Source organism: Eleutherodactylus coqui, chromosome 1 (genome assembly GCF_035609145.1).
Source record: "Eleutherodactylus coqui strain aEleCoq1 chromosome 1, aEleCoq1.hap1, whole genome shotgun sequence".
NCBI lineage: Eukaryota > Metazoa > Chordata > Amphibia > Anura > Eleutherodactylidae > Eleutherodactylus > Eleutherodactylus coqui.
This window is the reverse complement of record NC_089837.1, coordinates 318,711,993-318,734,656: the sequence shown is the minus strand read 5'-3', so window position 1 is coordinate 318,734,656 and position 22,664 is coordinate 318,711,993. Positions and strand designations below refer to the sequence as shown.

Genomic DNA, 22,664 nt, shown 5'->3' with positions numbered 1-22,664 from the left:
ATAGAAAAAAAATAAAGGGGAGCATAAATTAGGAATTAAGCAGTGAATAAGGAGAAATAAGACAAGAGTACGAGGTGTAAAGAAGGAGATCTAAGGAATGGGTAAAGCTACAGTATTAAGGAGTAGAGGTCATAACGCAGGCGTGCGTAGTGTGGAAAATAGACAGCTCCTGTATCTGTAACACTGTTTAATGACACATTGAAAAAAGCGAAAGAATGAGTAAAACTAGTAAAGAAAAACAGCATGTTCGAAAATAGAACTGAAAATGAAAAAACAGCGGGTACCTGGATGGCACGTAACAGAAAAAAAGTTTAAGAGGTGGAGAGCCGGAGGCACATAAAGTGGGATGAGAGAGCAGTTAATGTTGGGTTCTATGATCAGAGAAAGATGGCAGAGATAAAGATAGAAAGGAATGCTATAAAGAGATTTTCAAAAACTAGGCTAGATGATAAGATATGAACTACCTGCTAAGTCAGCGCCAGAGGGCACACTGGCAGTCATAACAGAATCATTTCATGGTGGGTTGTATATCATCACATTTATACTCGGAATCCAGCTGAAGATGTAATTCAGCCTCAGTGATACTGATACAGACCACCTCCATCCATAGGTGACGCACTACATTCAGGAATATTATGTGATAGTTTTATAAGGGCAAGCAGAGCCAGGTTTCATTTAATAAAAAGCATGCCCTTTATGGCACCGGTTATACAGGAAAACAATTGTAATAAAACAGGTGTCTTGATCTTTTCATCCTCCGATCTTCAATTACCTGGGCAGTCGGTGTTACTGCACTCCCTGCTGTCTGTCTGCTGCCCCTTGCACTCTCCACCAGCTTGGCTTATACTGCTGCACTTTCTTGTCCTTTGTTGGGTTCCATTGGAACATGTTACTGAGCATCTTCCCCATGGGCCCCAATCCAGCCAAATGCCTTCCACTGCAAGAGAGAGCAAAGCTTTAGCAATCTCGGACAAACAAGCCTCTTCCCTACTACAAATAAATGCACAAAGCTAGCTAGATGCAATAAATCATATTTAGTGTGCAATTGCATCCTCTAAGTGAAATCTCATAAACACATCCTAAGAGCAAGCAAATCTTCCAACCTCAGTGGGGACATCCCTTGACAAGGGCAGAAGAAGGAAGCAACCTTTCAAGTGAATGAGATGAATTAATCATGGGCACATAGGTAACCGATGATAGATGGGGTCAGGGTCCTGGAACACTGGCTCTTAACCCCTTTTGACTGCTGCGTAAGGAATTCATTGCCCTGTATTGCTCTTCTGATCTCAGAGTCCTCAGACAAATAATAGAATACAATGTCTGGAGACCAGGAGACATGGCCTGTGAATTAGGCAGTAATGATAGAAATACAGGCTGTTATAGCAGAGGGAAACTTCTTGTCCTGCCCAGCCAGGACCAAGTCTTTTCTCCGGAGACTAAGAAGAAAGTGCTGTCTATTTAAATGATATAAAACATGCATATATATTACATTACCACTGCTACAATAGCCAACAAGAGGACTGCTGGTTGTAAATCAGCAATGAAGCAGACGTTCATTCTAAAAACCGGAGAAGTTTCTATTATTTAATATTTCTGAAGGGATTCTATGCAGCATATAAAGGGTTAGTCTGGAATCTCGGCAACTGTGCCCCAGATACACTTTGGAGAGTTTTCCACTGCACATAAAAGTTCAACATGATAAATGTGTTTAAGTACCTGAGGAGACAATATACAGATTAAGGTCAAACATTATTGTGGGCCGGTTTGGAAAGTCATACGGGAGCCCATAAAGAGAAATAGATTGAGGGTGAATTTCCACATAAATCAAAGAGATCCACATTATTCCACAGGAGACGTCCTAGTTATGATAGTGAGAGATGAGCCAAGTTTCTGTAATTGTTACAAGATGCTTGGGCATACAGAATGGTGAGAGGGGAGTCTGTGTGATAGGTGATGCATGCGTCAAGTAGTTGTTTATACACACACATACTTCTAATGGGATATATTTTAATACTTATATATTATATACAATATAAATAATGCTTTCGGAAAGTATTCCGACCATTTCACCTTTATACATTTTGTTTTGTTGTGGCCTTGTGCGGATTAAAAGAAAAGTATTCTAAATTTCTAGTTTTTCCCCATCATTCTAGCACAATACCCCATAATGACAAAGTTAAAACACAATGCTTTTTTTCTAAATGAAAAACTAACAGTTTGCATTGACATACGTATTTGGTACCCTTTGTTATGACACCTCTCTTGTTCCTCTTTGAGTTGCTTCTACACCTTGATTGCAGTCCACCTGTAGTGAATTCAGTGGATTGGACGTAATCCTAAAAGATACATCCCTGTCTATATAAGGTCTCGCAGCTCACAATGCATATCAATGCCAAAAGCAAGCCATGAGGTGGAAAGAACTGCCAGTAGAGCTCAGAGAGAGGATTGTGTCTCCGGAGGCACAGATCTGGAGAAGGCTTCAAAAAAAATTCGGCTCCAAGAGCACAGCGGCCTCCATAATTCTTAAATGGACGAAATTTCGAACAACCGGGACTCTTCCTAGAGCTGTTGGACCCACTAAACGAAGTAATCGGGAAAGACGGGCCTTGGTAAGAGAGGTGACCAAGAACCCAATGGTCACTCTGGCTGAACTCTAAAGATCCTGAGTGCAGATGGGAGAGACTTCCAGAAGGTCAACCATTACTGCAACACTCCACCAATCTCGTCTTTATGGCAGAGAGGCCTGGAAGAAGCCTCTCCTCAGTAAAAGATACATGAAACCCACCTGGAGTTTGCAAAAAAGCACCTAAAGGACTCTCAGACTGCAAAAAACAAGATTCGCTGGTCTAATGAAACCAATATTGAACTTTTTGGTTTCAATTCTAAGCGCTATGCCTGAGGAAACCAGGTACTACTTATCACCTGCCCAATACCATCCCTACAGTCAAGCATGGTGCTGGCAGGGAGATTAGTCAGAGCTAATAGAAAGGTGAATGGAGCAAAGTACAGATATATCCTTAATGAAAACCCAAACTAAAGAGTGCAAGGGACCTCAAACTGGGCAGAAAGTTCATCTTCCAACAAGACAATGACCGTAAGTACACAGCCAAGACAACAATAGATTGGCTTAAGAGCAACTCTGAATATCCTTGAGTGGCCCAGCCAGAGTCCTGACTTGAAGCCAGTGGAACATCCCTGGGGACCCTTCTAATGGCTGTCTACAGTCGGTCCCCATCCAACCTGACAAAGCTTGAGAAGATCTGCAGAGAAGAATGGCAGAAAATTCTCAAATCTAGGTGTGCAAACCTTGTAGCATCATACCCATGACAATTGGAGGCTGTAATCATTGCCAAAGCTGCTTCAACTAAGTATTGGATACAGGGTGTGAATACCTATGTCAATGCAAAATCTTAGTTTTGAATTTTTAAAAATTTATAAAGATTTCCAGCATTCTGTTTACACTTTGTCATTATCAAATATTGAGTGGAGGATGATGGGGGAAAACTTGGAGCCCAAAAGGTGCCCATAGAAGTAAATTGAGTGTAAGTATTAGAACATCAGGGGATAAAGAAGAATAGGTTTTCCATACACTTTGACTTTATGCCTGTGTCACACGAATGTTTACTTAGGCCTGTGTCACATGAATTTATTTGCATATCGTTTTGCACATGCAATACATAGGGAATAGAAATAATTAATTTCAATGGGTTCATTCACATGCACGTATTTTGTATGTTCATTTCAGTCAGGGCTCTTTCACATGGGCACTGCGATTTTCGGCCAGCCATGTCACAGCCACAGCGCAACCGAAAATCGTATGAACGAGAGGCAGCCGTAACCACGTCATGGCTGCATCTCCCGTTTATGCGCCAGTTCAGAGTGCGGAATACTGTCAGGCGCACTCGGAATACTGTCAGGCGAAAGGGGAGTTTAGCTCTGCTAAACTCTCTCCCCCCCTCTGCTCCTTGCCGACCGTCTGCAATGGGAGGGGGTGAGATGTGGTGGGAACTAGTGTGCTAATCTCCCGCCCTGTCCTGCCCCCTCCCTTTGCCAACAGCCTGCAAGGGGCGGAGAGGGGGAGGGAGTTTAGCAGAGACGCTGCAAGACTCCCTCCCATGGGACCGGCCGCTGTATTCTGTCCGAAAGATAGGTCCAGAACTATCTTTTCGGGCCGGCGTAAAAACGGCCGATTGGAATGCGCACCGTATGCGCTATCTTTTCTGGCAGGCCGTTTTTACATACCGCAAAAATGGCCATCTGAACTGATGTATTGGAAATCAATGCATCAGATGGGTATCGTATATCGGCCGGCCGTGAAAATGGGCGCTGATATACGCTTATGTGAATGACGCCTGACGCAAAAAATATACAGCATTTATGCAGGGAAAGAGCATATATGGAACTAATTACACTACCTGCCCATTTCAATGAATTGGAGCATGGTTGCGTTTTTTTTCCCTGCGCAGCAAAACACAGAGGCGCATGAAAAAGCGCACACCCATTGTTCAAGTATGTGCATGAATCCGCATAAGCCCACGTGACACCGGCTTTAGACAAGCGTATAAAATGCTAGGTAAGGCCTTATTCACAGGACTGTATCTACGCAGCTAATTTAGCCATGTTAAAAAATCGCCACCAGTTGAAGCATTGGATTCCAATGTATTCATTCAGATGAGCGATTTTTAGCCATTAAAAAAAAAAAAATACTTCGGGGATAATAGGACATCGGTGACTGAAAATAGCGACCGATTTTAAACAGCGCATAAAAACATAGGTCTTGCCCTATCTTTTGCCGAGATATGCTGGAAGACTTCTTTGGGAGCTGAAAAAAAAGGGAGGGGGAGGGAGTTTAGCTGCGTCCAGTGCTGGGAAAAGATGACAGTTGGCTCTATTTAAGCATTAGCAGTCATTCCGAGGATTTCTGACGCCCGGGGGATTTCCACGCCGCAGCGTATTTTTTCACCGATACGCTGCAGCCGCCCATGTAAAATAGAGAGAAAACGCTAATTTTGATGAGAACTTGATCACGGCTATTCTCCATTCACGCGATTTTTAACAGCAATTGGCTGATCGTAAAAATGCATACGGTCGTGTGCAGGAGGCCTCAATCCCCCCATATGTAACACCGAGTCTGTTTCTTTCTCAGCTATTTCATTCCAATCTATACTTCATGATGGTTAAATCGAGGTCTGCCTCACTTCCACTTAGTATTTCGGTACGGAGCTCTAAGAAGGGCATGAATGTACCATAAGTGCACATGTCACACTACATGATGTGTGCTTGTCTGACAGACATTAACGCATTTTCTCCTCCTTTACATATTGCGTGTGGAGGAGATGGAACATTTTGGGACGCTGTGTACTTGGCTGCAGATTACTGCCACATGATCACACACTTAATTGGAGCAATGATGAGATCGTCAGTCTGCTTTTCACAAATGGAATGCATCAACATGGCAGATCTGGTGTTAAGCGGTTACCTCGTTTTACATGGCTCTATAATAGTCAGATGCTTGATGGGGTGTGAGTAATGTGCAGTGTTTATAGGGTGTGGAAACAGGAGTCCCCAATGTATAGAGTAATGTCTACTGTAATGGTCATAATCATTCAGCATTTATTCACTAATTACACATCAATAATTATGTCAAGTTTTGCGCAGTTAACAAAGAAACCCCCGAAATATGTCAGAGATGCCGACAAACTGTATTCCACATTGAAAGCTGTTGTGCGAAAATTGATGAACTGAGCCAGCGAACAGCAGGCTGCTTGTTGTAGGTACATTGCACAAAGCAAGCAGACAATTAGCTGGAAGTAAAGCCAATCATTACAAATGAAGCCTCAGCATCCTCTGTCCCGTCTCAGTCATAGGGGGTGATATGGACACGACTGTCGGAGGCTGGGACCACCCGTGCATATGCTGCATGCTGAGATGTGTGGAGATAGCCCTGTGGGCTGACATAATGTGTGCCTAGGTTTCTGGCAACATGTTCAGGCTTTCTGAGCAAAATGCCTTTTGCCAGCCAATGTGCAAAGTTGGGAAATTATTGTTCTCTTCTAAATAATGAATCGAGTCAGTCTTGTGAGAGTATAATTTGTAAAGAGGACCTCTCCCAACATTCCTGTTCAAGTGACTATTTGCAGTCCCCATAAAATAACAATTAGGGATCATCTTCCTGTCCAGCCACTACTCGAACGACTCTGCCCTGTGCCGGTCACTGCACTGGCTGCCCGTCAAATACAGAATTCAATTTAAATTCACTACTTTTATCCATAAAGCTCTCCATAGTACCCACCGCCCTACACTGCTCCCCTTATCTTAATCCACCACCCAGCCCGTGCCCTTTGCTCCGCCAACAAAATCAGACTGAGTACCCCTTTAACTTGAACCTCTCATTCCTGCCTCCAAGACTTCTCCAGAGCAGCACCAGTCCTCTGGAACGCGCTACTCAAAACTATCCGGGCAATCCCTAATACACAAATCCTCAGGAGTGCTCTAAAAATGCACCTCTTCAGGGATGCATACCTTATCTCCTAAACCAAATCCCTCTGTACTCTACCTGATAACATGACCCCTGTGCTACTGACTGCAATCCCTGCTAGCTGTCATCAACCGCCCCTGCAGTCATACCGATTCAGTCACTATTTGGCCCAATTTGACCATTGTCTATGTGTATAACATCGCTCACTCTCCACCTCGCAATACTGTGCACATCTCCAGCCCTTTACCTTCTGTATCACCCCATTATCTGTAGTATGTAAGCTCGTTGGAGCAGGACCCTCACCGCTACTGTCTCCATCAATTGATTACTTCATGTAACCGTGGTCTTGTTTTATTTCCCCTGTATTGTAAGCGCTGCGGAATATGTTGGCACTATATAAATAAAGATTAATATAATTATTAACTTTTCTTAAGAACTCTGTACTGCAAAATTCCTTTATTATTCCTCCTGAAAATCTGTGAATAAATGAATAACTGTTTTTGACCATTCACCAGGTCATTGGGAAGTGACCCTACCCAGCCTGGGTATTATTGTATCTTGTCACCACCTTGAAGAATGGGTAGAGACAAGATGAATGCCCCCAAGCAATGCCCACAATGTAATTGGCTGGCCTGGAGAATAGGTGGACATTATCTCCCCTCCAGCCTCATGTCACTCAGCCATCCAGCGCTGTGCCTTGTGCATTGTAACCGACTTCTGCACTATGGACTTCCTGCAGACGTGTTCTCCAGCACTCTCCTCACGCTGGCAATAAAGCAAGCTCCTGGAAGTGCCTCCAGCATGGCCGCTGCGGCCACTCCTGCTCCTGGTCGGCCAGCTCCTGGAATCGGCGCTGTCAGTGCCGCAGCTAACGCTGCAGCCCCTGGCCGGCCAGGTCGTGGAAGCTGCTCCGGCAGTCCCGCTGCGGCCGCTCCTGCTCTTGCTCCTGCTAGGGCAGCTCCAGGATGCGGCTTTGGCAGTGATGCTGCAGCGGCAAGACCTGGACAGGAGAGCAGCTAGACACAGTGACCATTGGGGGATGGCATCGCTGGATACAAGGTTGGCATGGAGGCAGACAGCATCTCTGGCATCGCTGGGAGACGGGAGAGCAGGCATACACAGCTTTCAGTGGGAGCACAAATAGGACAGGAGCTGTCAGCAGGGGACAGGATTGCAGAAACAGGGTTACAGAGGCTAGAGCGGAGATAATGCCCACCCATTCTCCAGGCCAGCCAATAACATTATGGGCATCGCTTGGGGGCGTTCATCTTGTTTCCACCCATTCTTCATGGCGGTGACAAGATACAATAATGCCCCCAACGTGATAGTGACCTCTCACACAGGACGAAATATTCCGCACAATTGCTGTGGCAAATGCCCTCCTGCAGGATATTCAGCACCAAAATCTGCACTGCTAATATGTGGATTTTGATGCAGAATTGAAAATAGCAGAATTCTGCCGGAGATTCCGCAGAAAAAAACTGATCCTTCCTTGTTGTCATGGTTCTGTATGAATAGCATACTGTGATGTTCGTGTGAAAAGAGACTAAAAGCAGTTTTCATTCTCATACTCTTACGCGCGATTTTTGAGCGATGCAATTGTGCGACAAAATGCAGAATTATGAAACCCATGCTTTTCAATGGCTTCATCTCCATTTGCAATGTTTTCTGTCCTGCGACATTGCGAGGTTTGTAAATCGCAGCATGTTCTATCTTTGTGTATTTTGCAGTTTTTTTCTTCCACATATTTCCCTATCGAGCCTCCCATTTATAGCATCGCAACACACGAATTTGCGTTTTTGACATTAAAAACTCCTATTGTTTTTCGATCAAAAAAAATCGCAGGCGGCAGCGATGCAAGATTATTACCAGGAAGAAGCATCGCTGATGCTCAAAAACCTTGTGAACAAAAATGTGATTTTGCCGCAGCGATATCGCCATCGCCAGTGTGAAGGAGCCCTTAGGGCTTAGGCCTTATACACATGACCATATGAAGATTCTTGATTCTGAAGAACCACAGCTATACACTAAAAACTCAACAGTAATTCCCATTGTGGTCCAGTAGAAGCTTTTGGCAAGGACTCCCCGCATTAGGACTAGCCACACTGCCAGTTCACCTCTAGGACACCTGAAAAACATACAGGGGCTGTGCTAGCATTAACAACACTCATGTATATATCATGTATATACCAGCTCAGACAGGCCCCATGGCTGATGGATGCCACATCTATTTAACGTATATGTCATGAGCTTTTCTATAGCTTTTCATGACATTTCCGCTAAATGAATGCCATTACAGTCTATGGGTGACAGATGTCACTGTTACACACCCGACACAACCTCCATTTGGGAGCTAATTCACAGGAGCGTGTTCGTGCATCTAAATTACTGACTATTAGAACCAATGGATTCCTATAGAAACGTTCAGACAAAAGAATTTTAGGCACGCAAAAAAAAAAAAGTGCACCTAAAATAATAGAACATGCGTGACTGCAATCCCGCAACTGAAATTCACTGCTGCGTGAAAAGAAAGGACCCGAACTGCTTTGGGTGTGTGATGCGCAAGAGTTTCCATTAACTACTATGGGAGCTGGATAACAAGGGGGGAGGGAGATAAGCTGCGTCCAATGCTCGGAAAAGAAGACAGGTGTCTGTAAGTTAGACATTAGAAGTCATTAGGAAAATTTCTACCAACCGAGGGAATTCCGAACAGCAGTGCATTTTTTCCTGCAATTCGCAGCTCCCGATCATGTCAATAGGCAATTTCACTAGTAATTAAGCTCGGGGCTTGATTATGGGAAATCGGCCATTAGTGCTATTTTTTGCACAGTTAGCCGCAATTTTTATGCACGGGTAACTTTGCCATGATTTTCACGCTCATATGAATGAGGCCTAACATATACATAGGGAGATGTTCCCAGTGTATTCGTAAAACAGAGAAAAGTGTGAAATGAATAGGGCCTAATACTTTTATGTAACTGTGGGGGGGACAATTCCACTGGTGGGCCTTAAGCATCATAGTCCAACGCGATATATATATATGTGTGTATATATAGTATATACACTATATTTCATATCTATCTATCTATCTCATAGCTACAATATCTATCTATGTTATATCTATCTATCTTTCTCATATCTATCTTTTTATCTATCTCATATCCATCTTATATCTAACTATCTCGTATCTATCTATCTCATATCTACGGTACCTATGTATGTAAGTATCTATCTATTTATCTTCTATCTATCTACCTCATATCTATCTCACATCTATTTTATATCTCTCGTATCTATCTATTTTATATTTATCTCATATCTCTCTCTCTCTCTCTCTCTATATATATATATATATATATATCTTTCTATCTATCTCATATTTATCTATGTATGTATCTATCTATCTACCTCACATCTATCTCATATCTATCTATCTCATATCTATCTAGTTCTCATATCTATGTAATCTATGTATCTGCGGTATCTATATATCTCAAATCTACAGTATTTATCTATCTATCTCATATCTACAGTATGTATGCATGTATCTATCTATCTCTCTATCTATCTCATATCGACAATGTATGTAAGTATCTATCTATTTATCTTATATCTCTATCTATCTATCTATCTATCTATCTATCTATCCACCTCATATCTATCTATCTCACATCTATCTCATATCTATCTATCTATTTATCTAATATCTATGTAATCTATTTATCTACGGTATCTATCTCATATCTATCATATTTATCTATGTATGTATCTATCTATCTACCTCATATCTATATCTATCTCACATCTATCTCATATCTATCTATCTCTCTCATATCTATGTATCTATCTCATATCTACAGTATCTATCTATCTATCTATCAATCTCATGTCTGTCAGTCTGTCTATCTATCCATCATCTCATCTGCTAAATGGCTTCAGTGCTGTATGGCAAGTGCCAGGTTTACAACATGCGGTAGTTAACAAAAAAGTGACATTTTTGAGGCATTCTGTGACATTTACAAAGCTCCTACAATACGTCCTAGTTAACATCAGTATAGACCTGGAGTAAGAAAGGAGCCAGAGGCCTTTCGTCAAAATAGGTGACAAATCTGAAAGAAAGGCTCAGCGTTTGTGTAAATGTCATGCAGTTGGTGAATGGCCAATTCTTATTCATATTCTGTCATTTGAATAACGTGCAGTTTACTGGAGAGCAGCACAGAAAACAGCTATGGTAGTAGTCTCTAGTGAGCATGTCTTGTTGGCATACACTACTGTATGTGTTTTGCTCTCTTCATATATATAGCGAAATGGGGGACATTCCCAAGATGTATTACGCCAGTGGACATTTGCGCAACTTAAAAAAAAACAGATAGAGTAGGTGGGGCTTGTCAGGAGGGGGCGTGCCCACCCTAACCAACTGATTTATGTATAATTTATGCCAGAAAGTGGCGTAAATTGTGCCAGAAATATATGCCAGGTCAGACCTGGCATTCTTTTCTGAGAAGGTGTACAGAGGTGCCAGGATGCACCTAACACATGAAGAGGTCTATGCTATTCCATGTATTAAGTGCACCTTGCGCTGCGGGAAAATATACTAAGACCGGCGTTGGGAATGCCGTTCTTAGTAAATTTCTCCCAAAGTGTATTACCAATATTTGACTCTTCGTATGAATACCCTGGCAATAATAATTACGCACTACAGATATCTCGTAACTTAAACATTCTACTTGCTATTATATTCACAAAATCCATATTTGCCGTAATTCAATGAAATTGAGTTTGCTTCTATATAATAAATCTGCAATGCACTCACTGGGAATGCAATAGCAGAAATGAAAAATGTAGAGTAGGTCCATGAATATGGCAGAGCCTTGCACACAGAGGCAGTGTGGAGATAGCTCATGCAGCACTCCGCATGCTGCCATATAGTGCTTCACATGGCTTATTGCTTCTGGAGGTATTCTCTAAAAGTGAGGAGGCAGACTCACTTATCTTTCTGATACAAAAGCAAAGTGGGCAGTTCACCCCAGCCGATTCCAGTATTTAACAGCAGACCTTCACAATAAACTTCAGCGCACCATTATCGCTAGGATGGTGATTATAAATAAGCCTCATATATTGCAGAAGTTCTGTCCCAGAAAAAGACAGATTAAGGGCTCATGCCCACAACCGTGACGAACTCCACCAAAACCCCCATACTTACCACTCCGGATCCTCCGTACGTGTCCCACATGGAGGGCTGGCGGGCATGCGCAGTACAGCGCATGGCGCGTGCAGTGTCAGATGACGTGGACGGCGGTGCGCGGGGCCGAGTATTCACGCGATACTTCCGCTGGGCCACAGTGGAAGTATAGCGTGACAGCCAGCTTCCATTGACAATGTAAGCCAGCCGCGCGTATTCCCGCAGCATTTAGAACATGCCGTGGCTTATTTCACGCTGTGGAATTCCGCAGCATGAACATTGAGCTATTAGGTTTAATAGAACCTAATAGCTGCGGGGCAACGCCATGGATTTCTGCTGCGTACAACGCGGCAGAAATCCGTCCGTGGGCATTAACCCTAGGGCTTCCTTCACTCAACCATATGCGTTTTTACTTTTGCCTATACAAGCCCATATTATCACATGAATGAATAATTGTCGTGATCGAGTCCCACTTCTTACGATGCTGCGTATTGGCAAAAAAATACACAGCAGCGATAAAAACCGTTGATCGTTGTAAAATACTCGCAATGACTAGTAATGGTTAAATCAGGCCAGCTGTGTTTTATTTCTAGCATTGTACGCTAGGTAACTCCCTCCCCCTCCTTTTTTCCATTTCCATAGAAGTCTATGGGAGCTCCTGTGTATCTCGGCAAAAGATGGGGCAAGACCTGTCTTTTGATGCCGCATATAAAATCAAAAGTGAAAATGTCGCATACGTGCTATTTTTCCCGTTGTGATTTTTTATGCACCTGAAAATTGCTCATGTGAATGAATACATTGGAACTCAGTGCTTCAGATGGTCATGAGTTTTAGGTGATTTTTTATTAATTTTTTTACGTGGCTACATACCTGCGTAAATACGGTCATGTGAATAAGGCCTAAAGGAGAAACGTTAATCAGGAGATGGAGGCTGAGTACCAAAAGGATTTGTGTACATGCCTTGCACTGCATTTATTATGTGTTTTAGATACTTTTTGAAAATTACCCGTGGGTGTTGTTTAGTGGAAAAAGGCGCGTGTTTGTCGTGAAGCGGATCTGGCTTAAAATGCAACAAAATGTGAGAAAAATGCACAAATATTTTTTGCCACAAGGTAAGCTAACCAATATAATATGTTGTGTAAAGTTTGACAAAGGTGCCTAAAGTTGCACCAAAGTTACTCTAACAGGAGCCACTGTGATAAATCTGGCAATCTCTAGACGGTTTGGTCTAAGTCGCACTCACGTTCTTGGAAAGCGTGTATGATGTTGCTACCTTGAATCTAGGCCGCCATTGCTATTTATTCTACATTCTGCAGTAAGGTCGCTACAATTCCGTCACACCTTTCTTCACTCACATCGCCAAGGGCTTGATCTGTGTATTAGCCATGAGGTGCATGTCGACCTCAAACACAGCATAAGGACTAATGTACATCCCCAGCGGAGGATGAAGAATAAGCTATGCATTGCTGGTTTAACCTTTTCTTCACCGGGATAGTTTTATGTTGTTGATAACGCCCTCGATTGTTGGATTTAACTTTGTAGATCCTTTTGGATTTTGCATCTTTTGGGTCATGTGATTGCTGGACAGTTTGACCTTGCAGTATAATTTCTTTTTTCTAAAAAGCTATATAGCTATATTCCTTATTGTGCATTTTACTAAGGTGACGCAGAGTAGTGGTGTGTGTTCATGCTTCCCTTGTGTTAGGTCATGTACTTTTAATAACTAAAAAATGAAATAATTGTGCACTGTTACATGGCTCCGGCCATCAGTCCCTCCTGGACCTCCTCAGTTTGATTTTGACTCTTTACTCTCTGCAAAGCACATACAGTAGTTGCCAACAATCTTAGAGCTGCCAAGTGTAGGGAACGGCTGTCAGCGCTCGTTCCACTAGAACTTTCATCTGCATTTGAAACAGTCAACAGTTTCTAACATGTCCAAACATCGCTCCTCTCTTGGCGTTTGTAACTGTCTCCTGGTTTTTTCTTTATTGCATTCCTGACTTCCTCATTAGACATTTAAGGTCTTTTTCTCTGGACATTTTACTACTCTCTTTTGGAGTTCTGGCTAACTCTACATTAACTTCCAGCCACCTCTATGCAGGTGATATCCTAACCCATCATGCCATCAAATTTACCTTCCCTTTCTTATTAATAAAGTTGTTAAAGTGCAAGGATAGGTCATCAATAGTATTCTCCCTGGAAACCCCCTTTTGTATGGCTGGGAAGGTGATAGGAGAACCGACCTTTTTCCAACCACCTCTTTACTACTGTAGTCGTTCAAGTGTCTTTTTCCACTTCTGCCAGCTAAGAACAAAAGGCAGTGAATACCTCCTCTGATTGCTCAATAGCAAAGACATGATAGGGTATCTTCTGTCATGTTGCCAGTCATTTGTAAGGCCTCTTTCACCCGATCGTATGTGTTTTCATGTTCATCCGTATGCGCGGACATATCACATGAATGAATAGTTGCGATCAAGTTCCGATCCTTAGCTGTATATTTTCTGCCATTCAGTCCGCTTCCGCACGGGCAACATTATCGTACAATTTTGTTGCGATGCTACAAAACTGCGAAACCACAAAATCGTGGCATTCTCTACACAGCTGCGATTTTTTTTTTCTTGTAGTCCATATTTCCCTATGGAGCCTTTCTTTCTGTTGCATCGCACGAAAAAGCAGCTTCCGTGCGGTGTGATGCAACTTTTACAGTAGGAAATCCACCGTAAAAGCCCTAAACTAAGCTCTAGCTGCATAAAAAAATAAAACATCATCTAAGAGGCACTGTCATATCCAGCGCGCAGCGGGTTTTCACCTCCAGCACTTGTCTTTAGTATTCTACCACCCCTTCCTGGATTGGAGGATCAAAATCCCTGCCTCCAGGAAGGGCTGGCTGTGATTGGTTCTCAAATGACGTGGCTCAGCCAATGAGAGCCAGCGCTTGATGAACCAATCACAGCCATTCATTCATTCATTGAATGGCTGTGATTGGTTCATCGAGCGCTGGCTCTGATTAACTGAGCGCTGTTGCTCTTAGCCAATCAAGTACGAGTTTCCTGGAGGCGGGGTTTTTCAAAAGCCTAGCCAGGAAGCTATGCCAGAGAACTTCAATTAGGTGCTGGGGACGTTCGAGAGACTGCGCCGGAGCTGGACGGTGCCGCTTACGTGATGTATTTCTTTTATTTATTTATTTTTTTTCCGCAGCTAGGGCTTATTTTTAGAGCAGGGCTTATATTTTAAGCCTCCTCCCCTCCCCGAAAATCCCTGCACGTGGTGCTACCAAGTCGCAATCTGTAGCACCATGCGCGACTTTGTAGTGACACAACACCGATGTAATATTGCTGCGATTTTCTCACAGTGATATCGCGTCGCCCATGTGGAAGCAGCCTCACGGTTGCAGCATTTCGGCACAAAAGTACGCTGCAGCACGGAAATCCCTCGTTCAGCAGAAATCCTCGGAATGACTGCTAATGTTTAAACAGAGCCAGTTGTCTTCTTTTCCCAACATTGGACGCAGCTAGATTCGCTCCCCCTGCTTTTTTTTCAGCTCCCATAGAAGTCTATGGGACCTTCCAGTGTATCTCTGCTAAAGATAAGGCAAGACATATCTTTGGACGCAGCATATAAAATCAGCGCAATTTTTTTATACAGCTAAACACCGCTCATTTGAATGAATACCTTGGAATCCAGTGCTTTAAATGGTTGGGATTTTTCTTTGCACTGTGACTATGGGATAACAAGTCCTGGAGTTTTCATCCAGACGTGTGTTTTTTTGAGGCTGTGAGCCTCTCGACCATACAGATAAATATCCCATTGGAAGGAATATCATTCTACGCTCATGATTTTTCTATTATAGTACAAATTTGCAACAGAAGGAAAAGAAAATGTAAATTTAGTGTGTTACTTGATAGTAGTGCATGGGAAGGAATCTTGCTGGTGTAATTTCCAATTAAATAGTGGTCTCTATCCTTACAGCTTGAACTGCCTTTCATGCTCTGATGTATCAAAACCTATGCATATTTCATATTATAACTTCTTTTGTCTTTGTAATTGGGTTTCACCCAACCCTGTCTTTTTTATACGCAGAAGTTAACTATTTGTACAGTGTGGATGAGAAAAACACATTATACTAAGGTGAGTCAAAAATTATCCGCACTCTGGCTGTAGAGTATATTTTAATCAACTTTCAGAAAAGAAAAATACATTATTTTTCAAGATAATCCTCCTGCTTTTCAATACACTTTGTTTGTCTGTCAACAAGCTTTCATATTCCCTCATTAAAAATGTTTTAGCCTGAGCTATGCGCCACAAACGCACCGCTGTCTTCATCTATTTATCAGGAGTGAATCTTCGTAATCTTAGGGCTTCTTTCAGGAAACCAAATGGGAGATAGTCCAATGGGGCAAGATTAGGACTGAAGAGGGGATGCTTTAACACCTCAAAACAAGGTTTTTGAAGAGTGTGGACAGTATGGGCAGTGGTGTGCGGACGTGCATTGTCATGCGACAACACAACACTCTTAGGTAGCAGTCCTCTGCATATTGTTTGAACTTTAGACTTCAGCTCTTCAGTGAGCATCTCAATACAACAACCACTATTGATTGTTGAATAGAGATGAGCGAACGTACTCGGTAAGGGCGATTTCGCAATCGAGCACCGCGATTTTCAAATACTTCACTACTCGGGTGAAAAGTACTCGGGTGCGCTGCGGGGCGGGGGGTTGCAGAGGGGAGTGGGGGGGAGAGGGAGAGAGAGAGGGCTCCCCCCTGTTCCCCGCTGCTACCCCCCACTCCCCTCTGCAACCCCCCGCCCCACAGCGCACCCGAGTACTTTTCACCCGAGTAGTGAAGTACTCGAAAATCGCGGTGCTCGATTGCGAAATCGCCCTTACCGAGTACGTTCGCTCATCTCTATTGTTGAACCTTTTTCCTGATAGTGTTCCAATACTGGCCCTTGAGGATCCCAGAAAGCTGTAAACATTAATTTTCCAGTTGATGGACGACTTTTGAACTTTTTCTTGGTCACCGATTGAGGATGTTTCTATTCTATACTCTGTCGTTTACTCTTAAGCTTAAAAAGCGAGTCATTGCACTCAGCTCTTCTTTTGTGCGAATCACAAGTGGGGCAGCCATTTTTCTTGCACTGCAGCCACAACTCAACCGACGTAATGCATTGAAAACTGCAGTAACTGGGCAGCAGCGATCTACAATGGAAAGTGTTGATAAGACAGTGCGGCCAACAAAAATTTTAATATAACTGGAGTCGAATAATTTTTGACTCACCCTCGTAGTTATACACAGTGTTGGGTATAATATCCTAGCTTCACACATAGAAATGTACTATAGACAGAAGAATTCTAGAAAATGGTGCAATCGCTGTATTTTCTGTATTAGGTAAGAGAGTAAAAGAACTGAGTATACCAGGGCAAGCAGCTGTGTTGTTACAAGTCCGTGTCTCCCTCAGCGGACCACTGCACAATGTCCCATACGGAGATGAGACGCAGGATCGGGTGCGTACTTGAGTGCCTTGACCGCAGGTTGTCGAGCAAGCTCCCCATTGTGACCATCCTTCGGCAGCGGGGTCTCCTGAAACAGCGAGGGAATGTAGGGTTAACAGTTGGCAGAGTGACGCACATAACAGGCATAATCCTGTCTTTGTTAAAGTGTGACATTTGTAGATTAATAATAAGGTACACGCTTTAATCCTTTTTTCTGTATTATTTCACTAGCTGCCACTGTGATAAAGTATTTTGCTAAGGCCAACGTTTTGTCACGGGTAGATTTTCTGCCGTGTCTATCTTAATTAGTGAGGCTGACAATCTGCTTTATTCCTTCCTCATCACGGTGCAGCCCCCACAATGTCTGAAGCGCTTCATAGTGACAATACGCACAACCTTCTGAACAAATGTGCACCAATCATAGCGCCAGCCTCGAATATCATAGGAGAATCACAAAACAATGGCTGATACTTTGCCAGGGGTGAGACAATGGCATAATCTCCTCCTTCTGTGGGTGGAATACATTCATTCTCCAAGAATAGAAGTGTGCGAAGAGGCACAAACACACACAAAACACACAAAGCTCCGACATAAGGGCATTATTAGCAGGCACATAAATATTCATATAAGCAGGCTCAGATGCTGTCTGTCATAAGCATCCTTGGACTTCATCAATCTCCAGCCGAATACAAGAAGTGGACTCATAAATCAGAGGGGCTGGGACCACTCTGTGCTGGAATCACAACCGGAAAAATGCTGAATAAATAAGTTTGACCATAGAATAAATAGATTCTGTTTCTTCTCTCATTCTCAAAGCCCTTCAGGAAAACACATACATTCTACGAATGATTAGGTATACAATATAAGAGGGAGAAAGTCCAATTTCTATGTAGCTGCGTCACGAGCTCACTATGCCACAAGCCAGAAAAGAGAAAGGTATTCCTCCCACCTGTCTACTAATCTGGAGAATGATACAGGTGCCAAAAATAAAGCTGAAAGCAAATGCATGAAAGCCCGTATGCCGCACTCCGGGGCCAGCAATGCGCAGGTCATTTTTTAGAAGGCAGAATAACAGACCAAAAGAATCTGGGGAATCCTAAATTGTCAATTCTCATGGCCCCCGCTGCGCTACTCCATCTACTACTCACCTGATGCCAAGCGCTCTCACGCGGCACGGATGGATGATTTATCCGTTCAACTTACCATTATTCTTAGCAATTCCTGAATAAGCAAGCCAATACGTTCTGAGCACAAGCCGAGAATAGGAAATACCCCAAAGAGTACTACTGAGGAAATAAATATATAGGCTTCTATATATAGAAACAAGTACTATATAAAAGCCACCAGACATAACGTACTCTTCTGATGATAGCATGGTGTTTGCAGTTAAATATCACTAATTGCTTTCAGAATTATTCCACATTCCACACCAAAATCTGCACGGCTCCGAATTGCAGTGGCTTAAATCAGCCTCAAAATCCATAATGAGACTTGGAGGTTTTTGAAATCGCAGCAGTGGAAGAATAATACTGCCCTGTGTGAGAGCATCCTAAAAGAGATTGTTCCAAAACAACTTTCAAACTATCTTGGAATAGGTCTGGTTCCCTACTGCTGGACGGCCATGGTCTGACCCTTAGGATATATTTCACTGACATGTCATCAATGATCTATTTTGGGATGCCTCTAAAGGAAATGTAATATTGTAATATTATTACTAGAGATGAGCGAACATGTCCGTTACGGACACATCCGCACCCGGACACCGGCTTTGCCGAACACTGCAGTGTTCGCGCGTAAAGGTCCGGGTGCCGCCGGGGGGCGGGGAGATGCGCGGCGGCGCGGGCGGCAGTAGCGGGGAACAGGGGGGAGCCCTCTCTCTCTCCCTCTCCCCCCCACTCCCCGCCGCACCCCCCCGCGCTGCCACGGCGGCCCCCGAACTTTTTCGCCCGAACACTGAAGTGTTCGCAAAGTTCGGTGTTCGGGCGAAAAAGGGGCGGGGCCGAACGTGTTCGCTCATCTCTAATTATTACACTCAAGAAAGGTGTTCAGGCCCCTCTTGAACTTTTACCAAGTTTGCCATCACCACGTCCTCAGGCAGAGAGTTTCATAGCCTCACTGCTCTTACAGCAAAGAACCCTCTTCTACCCCCGTGTAGAAACCTTCTTTCCTCTAGGGGTAGAGAATGCCCCCTTGTTACAGTCACAGTTCTGGATATAAACAGATGATGGGAGAGATCTCTGTATTGTCTCCTGATATATTTATATGTAAGTTATTAAGCTGGGTTCACACAGGGCGTAAATCCTGCGAAATGACCGCAGTGGTACCGCACGGAAATACTGCAAGATTTCCGCAGCAGAAATGCATTCGCCACCTGCATTCCGTAGCGGCTGTCTCTCCGCATAGAGAGGAAAGATGGCCGCAGCTGAGACGGCGATAAAATTGACATGCCGCGGCTTTGAATTCTGCGTGATAATAATAATAATAATAATAATAAACTTGCTGTTTGGGAGTTATGGTGGCGCCACACACTGAGATGGAGATGTCAGGATGAGGTCAGTTAGTGGAGGGTGGAAATACCAGTAAGTCAGTTTTAGAGAGGTTTAGTTTTAGGTAGAGAGAGAACATGGTGTTAGAGAAGGCAGACAGACAGTCGGTGATTTTTTGGAGTAAAGGTGCAGTAAAGGAGATGTCACGGGAAGAGGTGTATAGCTGGGTGTCGTCAGCGTAGAGGTGGTATTGGAGGCCAAATCTCCTGATGGTTTGTCCAATAGGGGCTGTGTAGATAGAGAAAAGAAGGGGGCCGAGGACCGAGCCCTGGGGGACCCCAACAGCAAGGGGAAGAGGAGGGGAGGTAGAGCCAGCAAAGGAGACACTGAAAGAGTAGTCAGATAGGTAGGAGGAGAACCAGGAGAGAGCAGTGTCCTTTAGGCCAATGGAGCGTAGCATACTGAGGAGGAGTTTGTGGTCAACAGTGTCAAATGCTGCGGAAAGGTCAGGAGGATCAGGAGGGAGTAATCGCCCCTCGATTTGGCTGTCAGTAGGTCATTGGATACCCTTGTAAGGGCAGTTTCTGTCGAGTGTTGAGGTCGGAAGCCAGACTGTAGGGGGTCTAGGAGAGAGTGCTCTGATAGGTAGCTTAAAAGGCGGGAGTAAACCAGGCGTTCTAGTAGTTTGGAGATGAAGTGGAGGTTTGAGATGGGTCGGTAGTTGGCAGCATCAGTCGCGTCCAGAGTCGGCTTCTTTAGCAGTGGGGATATGATGGCGTGTTTGAAAGAAGAGGAAAAGATGCCAGAGGTCAGAGAGAGGTTAAATATAGTGGTGAGATGACCACCGGGGAGAAGGAACGGAGGAGGTGTGAGGGGAGGGGGTCACTAGCGCACGTGGTGGGGCGAGCAGAGAAGAGCAATTTGGAGACTTCTTCCTCTGTCGCTGGTCTGAGTACAGACAGTGAGCAGAAGCTAGATGCAGTGCTGAAAAGACTAGGGTCAGGGCTAGTCTGGGATTGGGAAGTTATTTCCTGACGGATGTCATCAATTTTCTTTTTGAAGTAAGCAGCCAGCTCTTCAGCACTGAGATCAGTCACCGGGGGCTGCGGTTTAGGGCTGAGAAGGGAGTGAAAAGTATCAAAGAGCCGTTTAGGGTTGTGCGATAGTGAGGAGACTAGAGAGGTGAAATAGACTTGTTTGGCGTGGTGGAGGGCGAGGTTGTAGGTTCTGAGCATGAATTTGTAGTGGAGGAAGTCTGCGGACGTTTGTGATTTCCTCCACAGCCATTCAGCACTTCTAGAGCACCGCCGGATGAAGCGCGTTTGAGACGTGAGCCAGGGTTGCCGCGTTTTACATCGGATGGCTCGGGTCCTGGGGGGTGCCGCTTCATCCAGGGCATGTTTGAGAGCGGTGTTGTAGTGAGCAGCAGCCAGGTTGGGGCAGGCGAGGAGAGAGATAGGGGACAGAGAGGACTGTAGGGATTCAGCAAAGTCCTGGGTGTGAATGGCCTTAAGGTTCCTGTAGGTACGGTAGGTAGGTGGGTCTGGAGAGATGTTAGGGAGCGTGACAGAGAAAGAGAGGAGGTTATGATCTGAGAGCCGGAGAGGGAAGTTAGTGAAGTTGGAAGCAGAGCAGAGATGGAGGAAGACCAGATCAAGAGTATTGCCATCCCTGTGAGTGGGAGAGGCTGTGAATTGAGAGAGACCAAGGGAGGAGGTGAGTGAAAGAAGCTGAGAGGCAGATGGGGAGTTGGGGTCATTAGTGGGGATGTTAAAATCACCAAAGATGAGGGTTGGAATTTCGCAGGATAGGAAGTGGGGGAGCCAGGCAGCAAAGTGGTCCAAAAACAGTGGTCAGTTTCATTGCGGCTTGGCCGCAATGACTTCTCTGCAGCATGCGGACGAGATTTTTGCAAATCTTGTACACTGTCCTGCTTTATCCCAGGATAAAAATTGCCAGCGTTATTTCTGTGCAGAAAGTCCTCATGGAAATTCCACGGCAACTCTGCCCCGTGGGAACCCAGTTTTAGGTCGCCCCTCAGTCATCTTTTTTCTAAACCAAATAATCCCAATTTTGATAACCTCTCTGGGTATTGTAGTCCGCCTGTTCTATTTATTACTTTAGTTGCCCGCTTTTGTACCTGCTCAAGCTCTTATACGTCCTTCTTGAGTACCAGTGCCCCAAATTGTCAACAATATACCATGTGTGGTCTGACCAGTAAAGAGGAAGAACAATGCTCTCTTCATGTGCCCCTAGACCTCTTTTGATGCATCCCATGATCCTATTTGCCATGGCAGCAGCTGCCTGACACTGGTTGCTCCAGTTAAGTTTATAGGTCACTAAAATCCTCACGTCTTTTTCTATACAGATATATAGAAAGGTATTACCAGCAGCACAACCTGAAAACTACTTAGGGCTCATGTCCACGGGCAAAATAAGAATTAAAATCCGCAGCGGATTTTAACTCTTCTCCTGCCCGCGGATCCGCATCCCATAGGGATGCATTGACCACCCGCGGGGTAGATAAATACCCGCGGATGGTCAATAAAAGGGATTTAAAAAAAAATGGAGCATGGAAAAATCTGGACCATGCTCCATTTTCATGCGGGTCTCCCGCGGGGACGGCTCCCGCGGGCTTCTATTGAAGCCTATGGAAGCCGTCCGGATCTGCGGGAGACAAAAATCATATTTTACTCACACGCTCCGGTTCTTCTCTTCGGCGCGGCGCCATCTTCTCTCAGTCGCGGCCGGATCATTTTGCTTCGGCCCGGCGCATGCGCGGGGCACGTCACCGACGTCATCATGCACATCCGCCGAGCCGAAGAAAGAAGATCCGGCCACGACGAGAGAAGATGACGCCGCAGCGAAGAGAAGAAACGGAGCGGATGGGAGGTGAGTTTATTCTTATTTATTGTTATTTTCAGCGCTCATGTCCGCGGGGCAGGAGGGACCCGCTGCAGATTCTCCATGGAGAATCTGCAGCGGATCTGATTTTCCCCGTGGACATGAGGCCTTAGAGTGAGGAGG

General features: G+C 44.3%; 1 protein-coding gene across 5 annotated transcripts in view; it reads right to left on the bottom strand.

Annotated features, from left to right (window-relative positions):
* ADGRB2 (adhesion G protein-coupled receptor B2) overlaps positions 1 to 22,664 on the bottom strand; it is a 399,447-nt gene that overhangs the window by 93,914 nt on the left and 282,869 nt on the right. For all 5 annotated transcript variants that reach the window (XM_066575036.1, XM_066575037.1, XM_066575038.1 and 2 more), the window contains exons 4-5: positions 17,075 to 17,239; positions 773 to 937 (exon numbers count right to left, since the gene is read on the bottom strand). In XM_066575036.1, the coding sequence (XP_066431133.1) occupies positions 773 to 937; positions 17,075 to 17,239 (330 nt within the window). The remainder of the gene's footprint in view (positions 1 to 772; positions 938 to 17,074; positions 17,240 to 22,664) is intronic.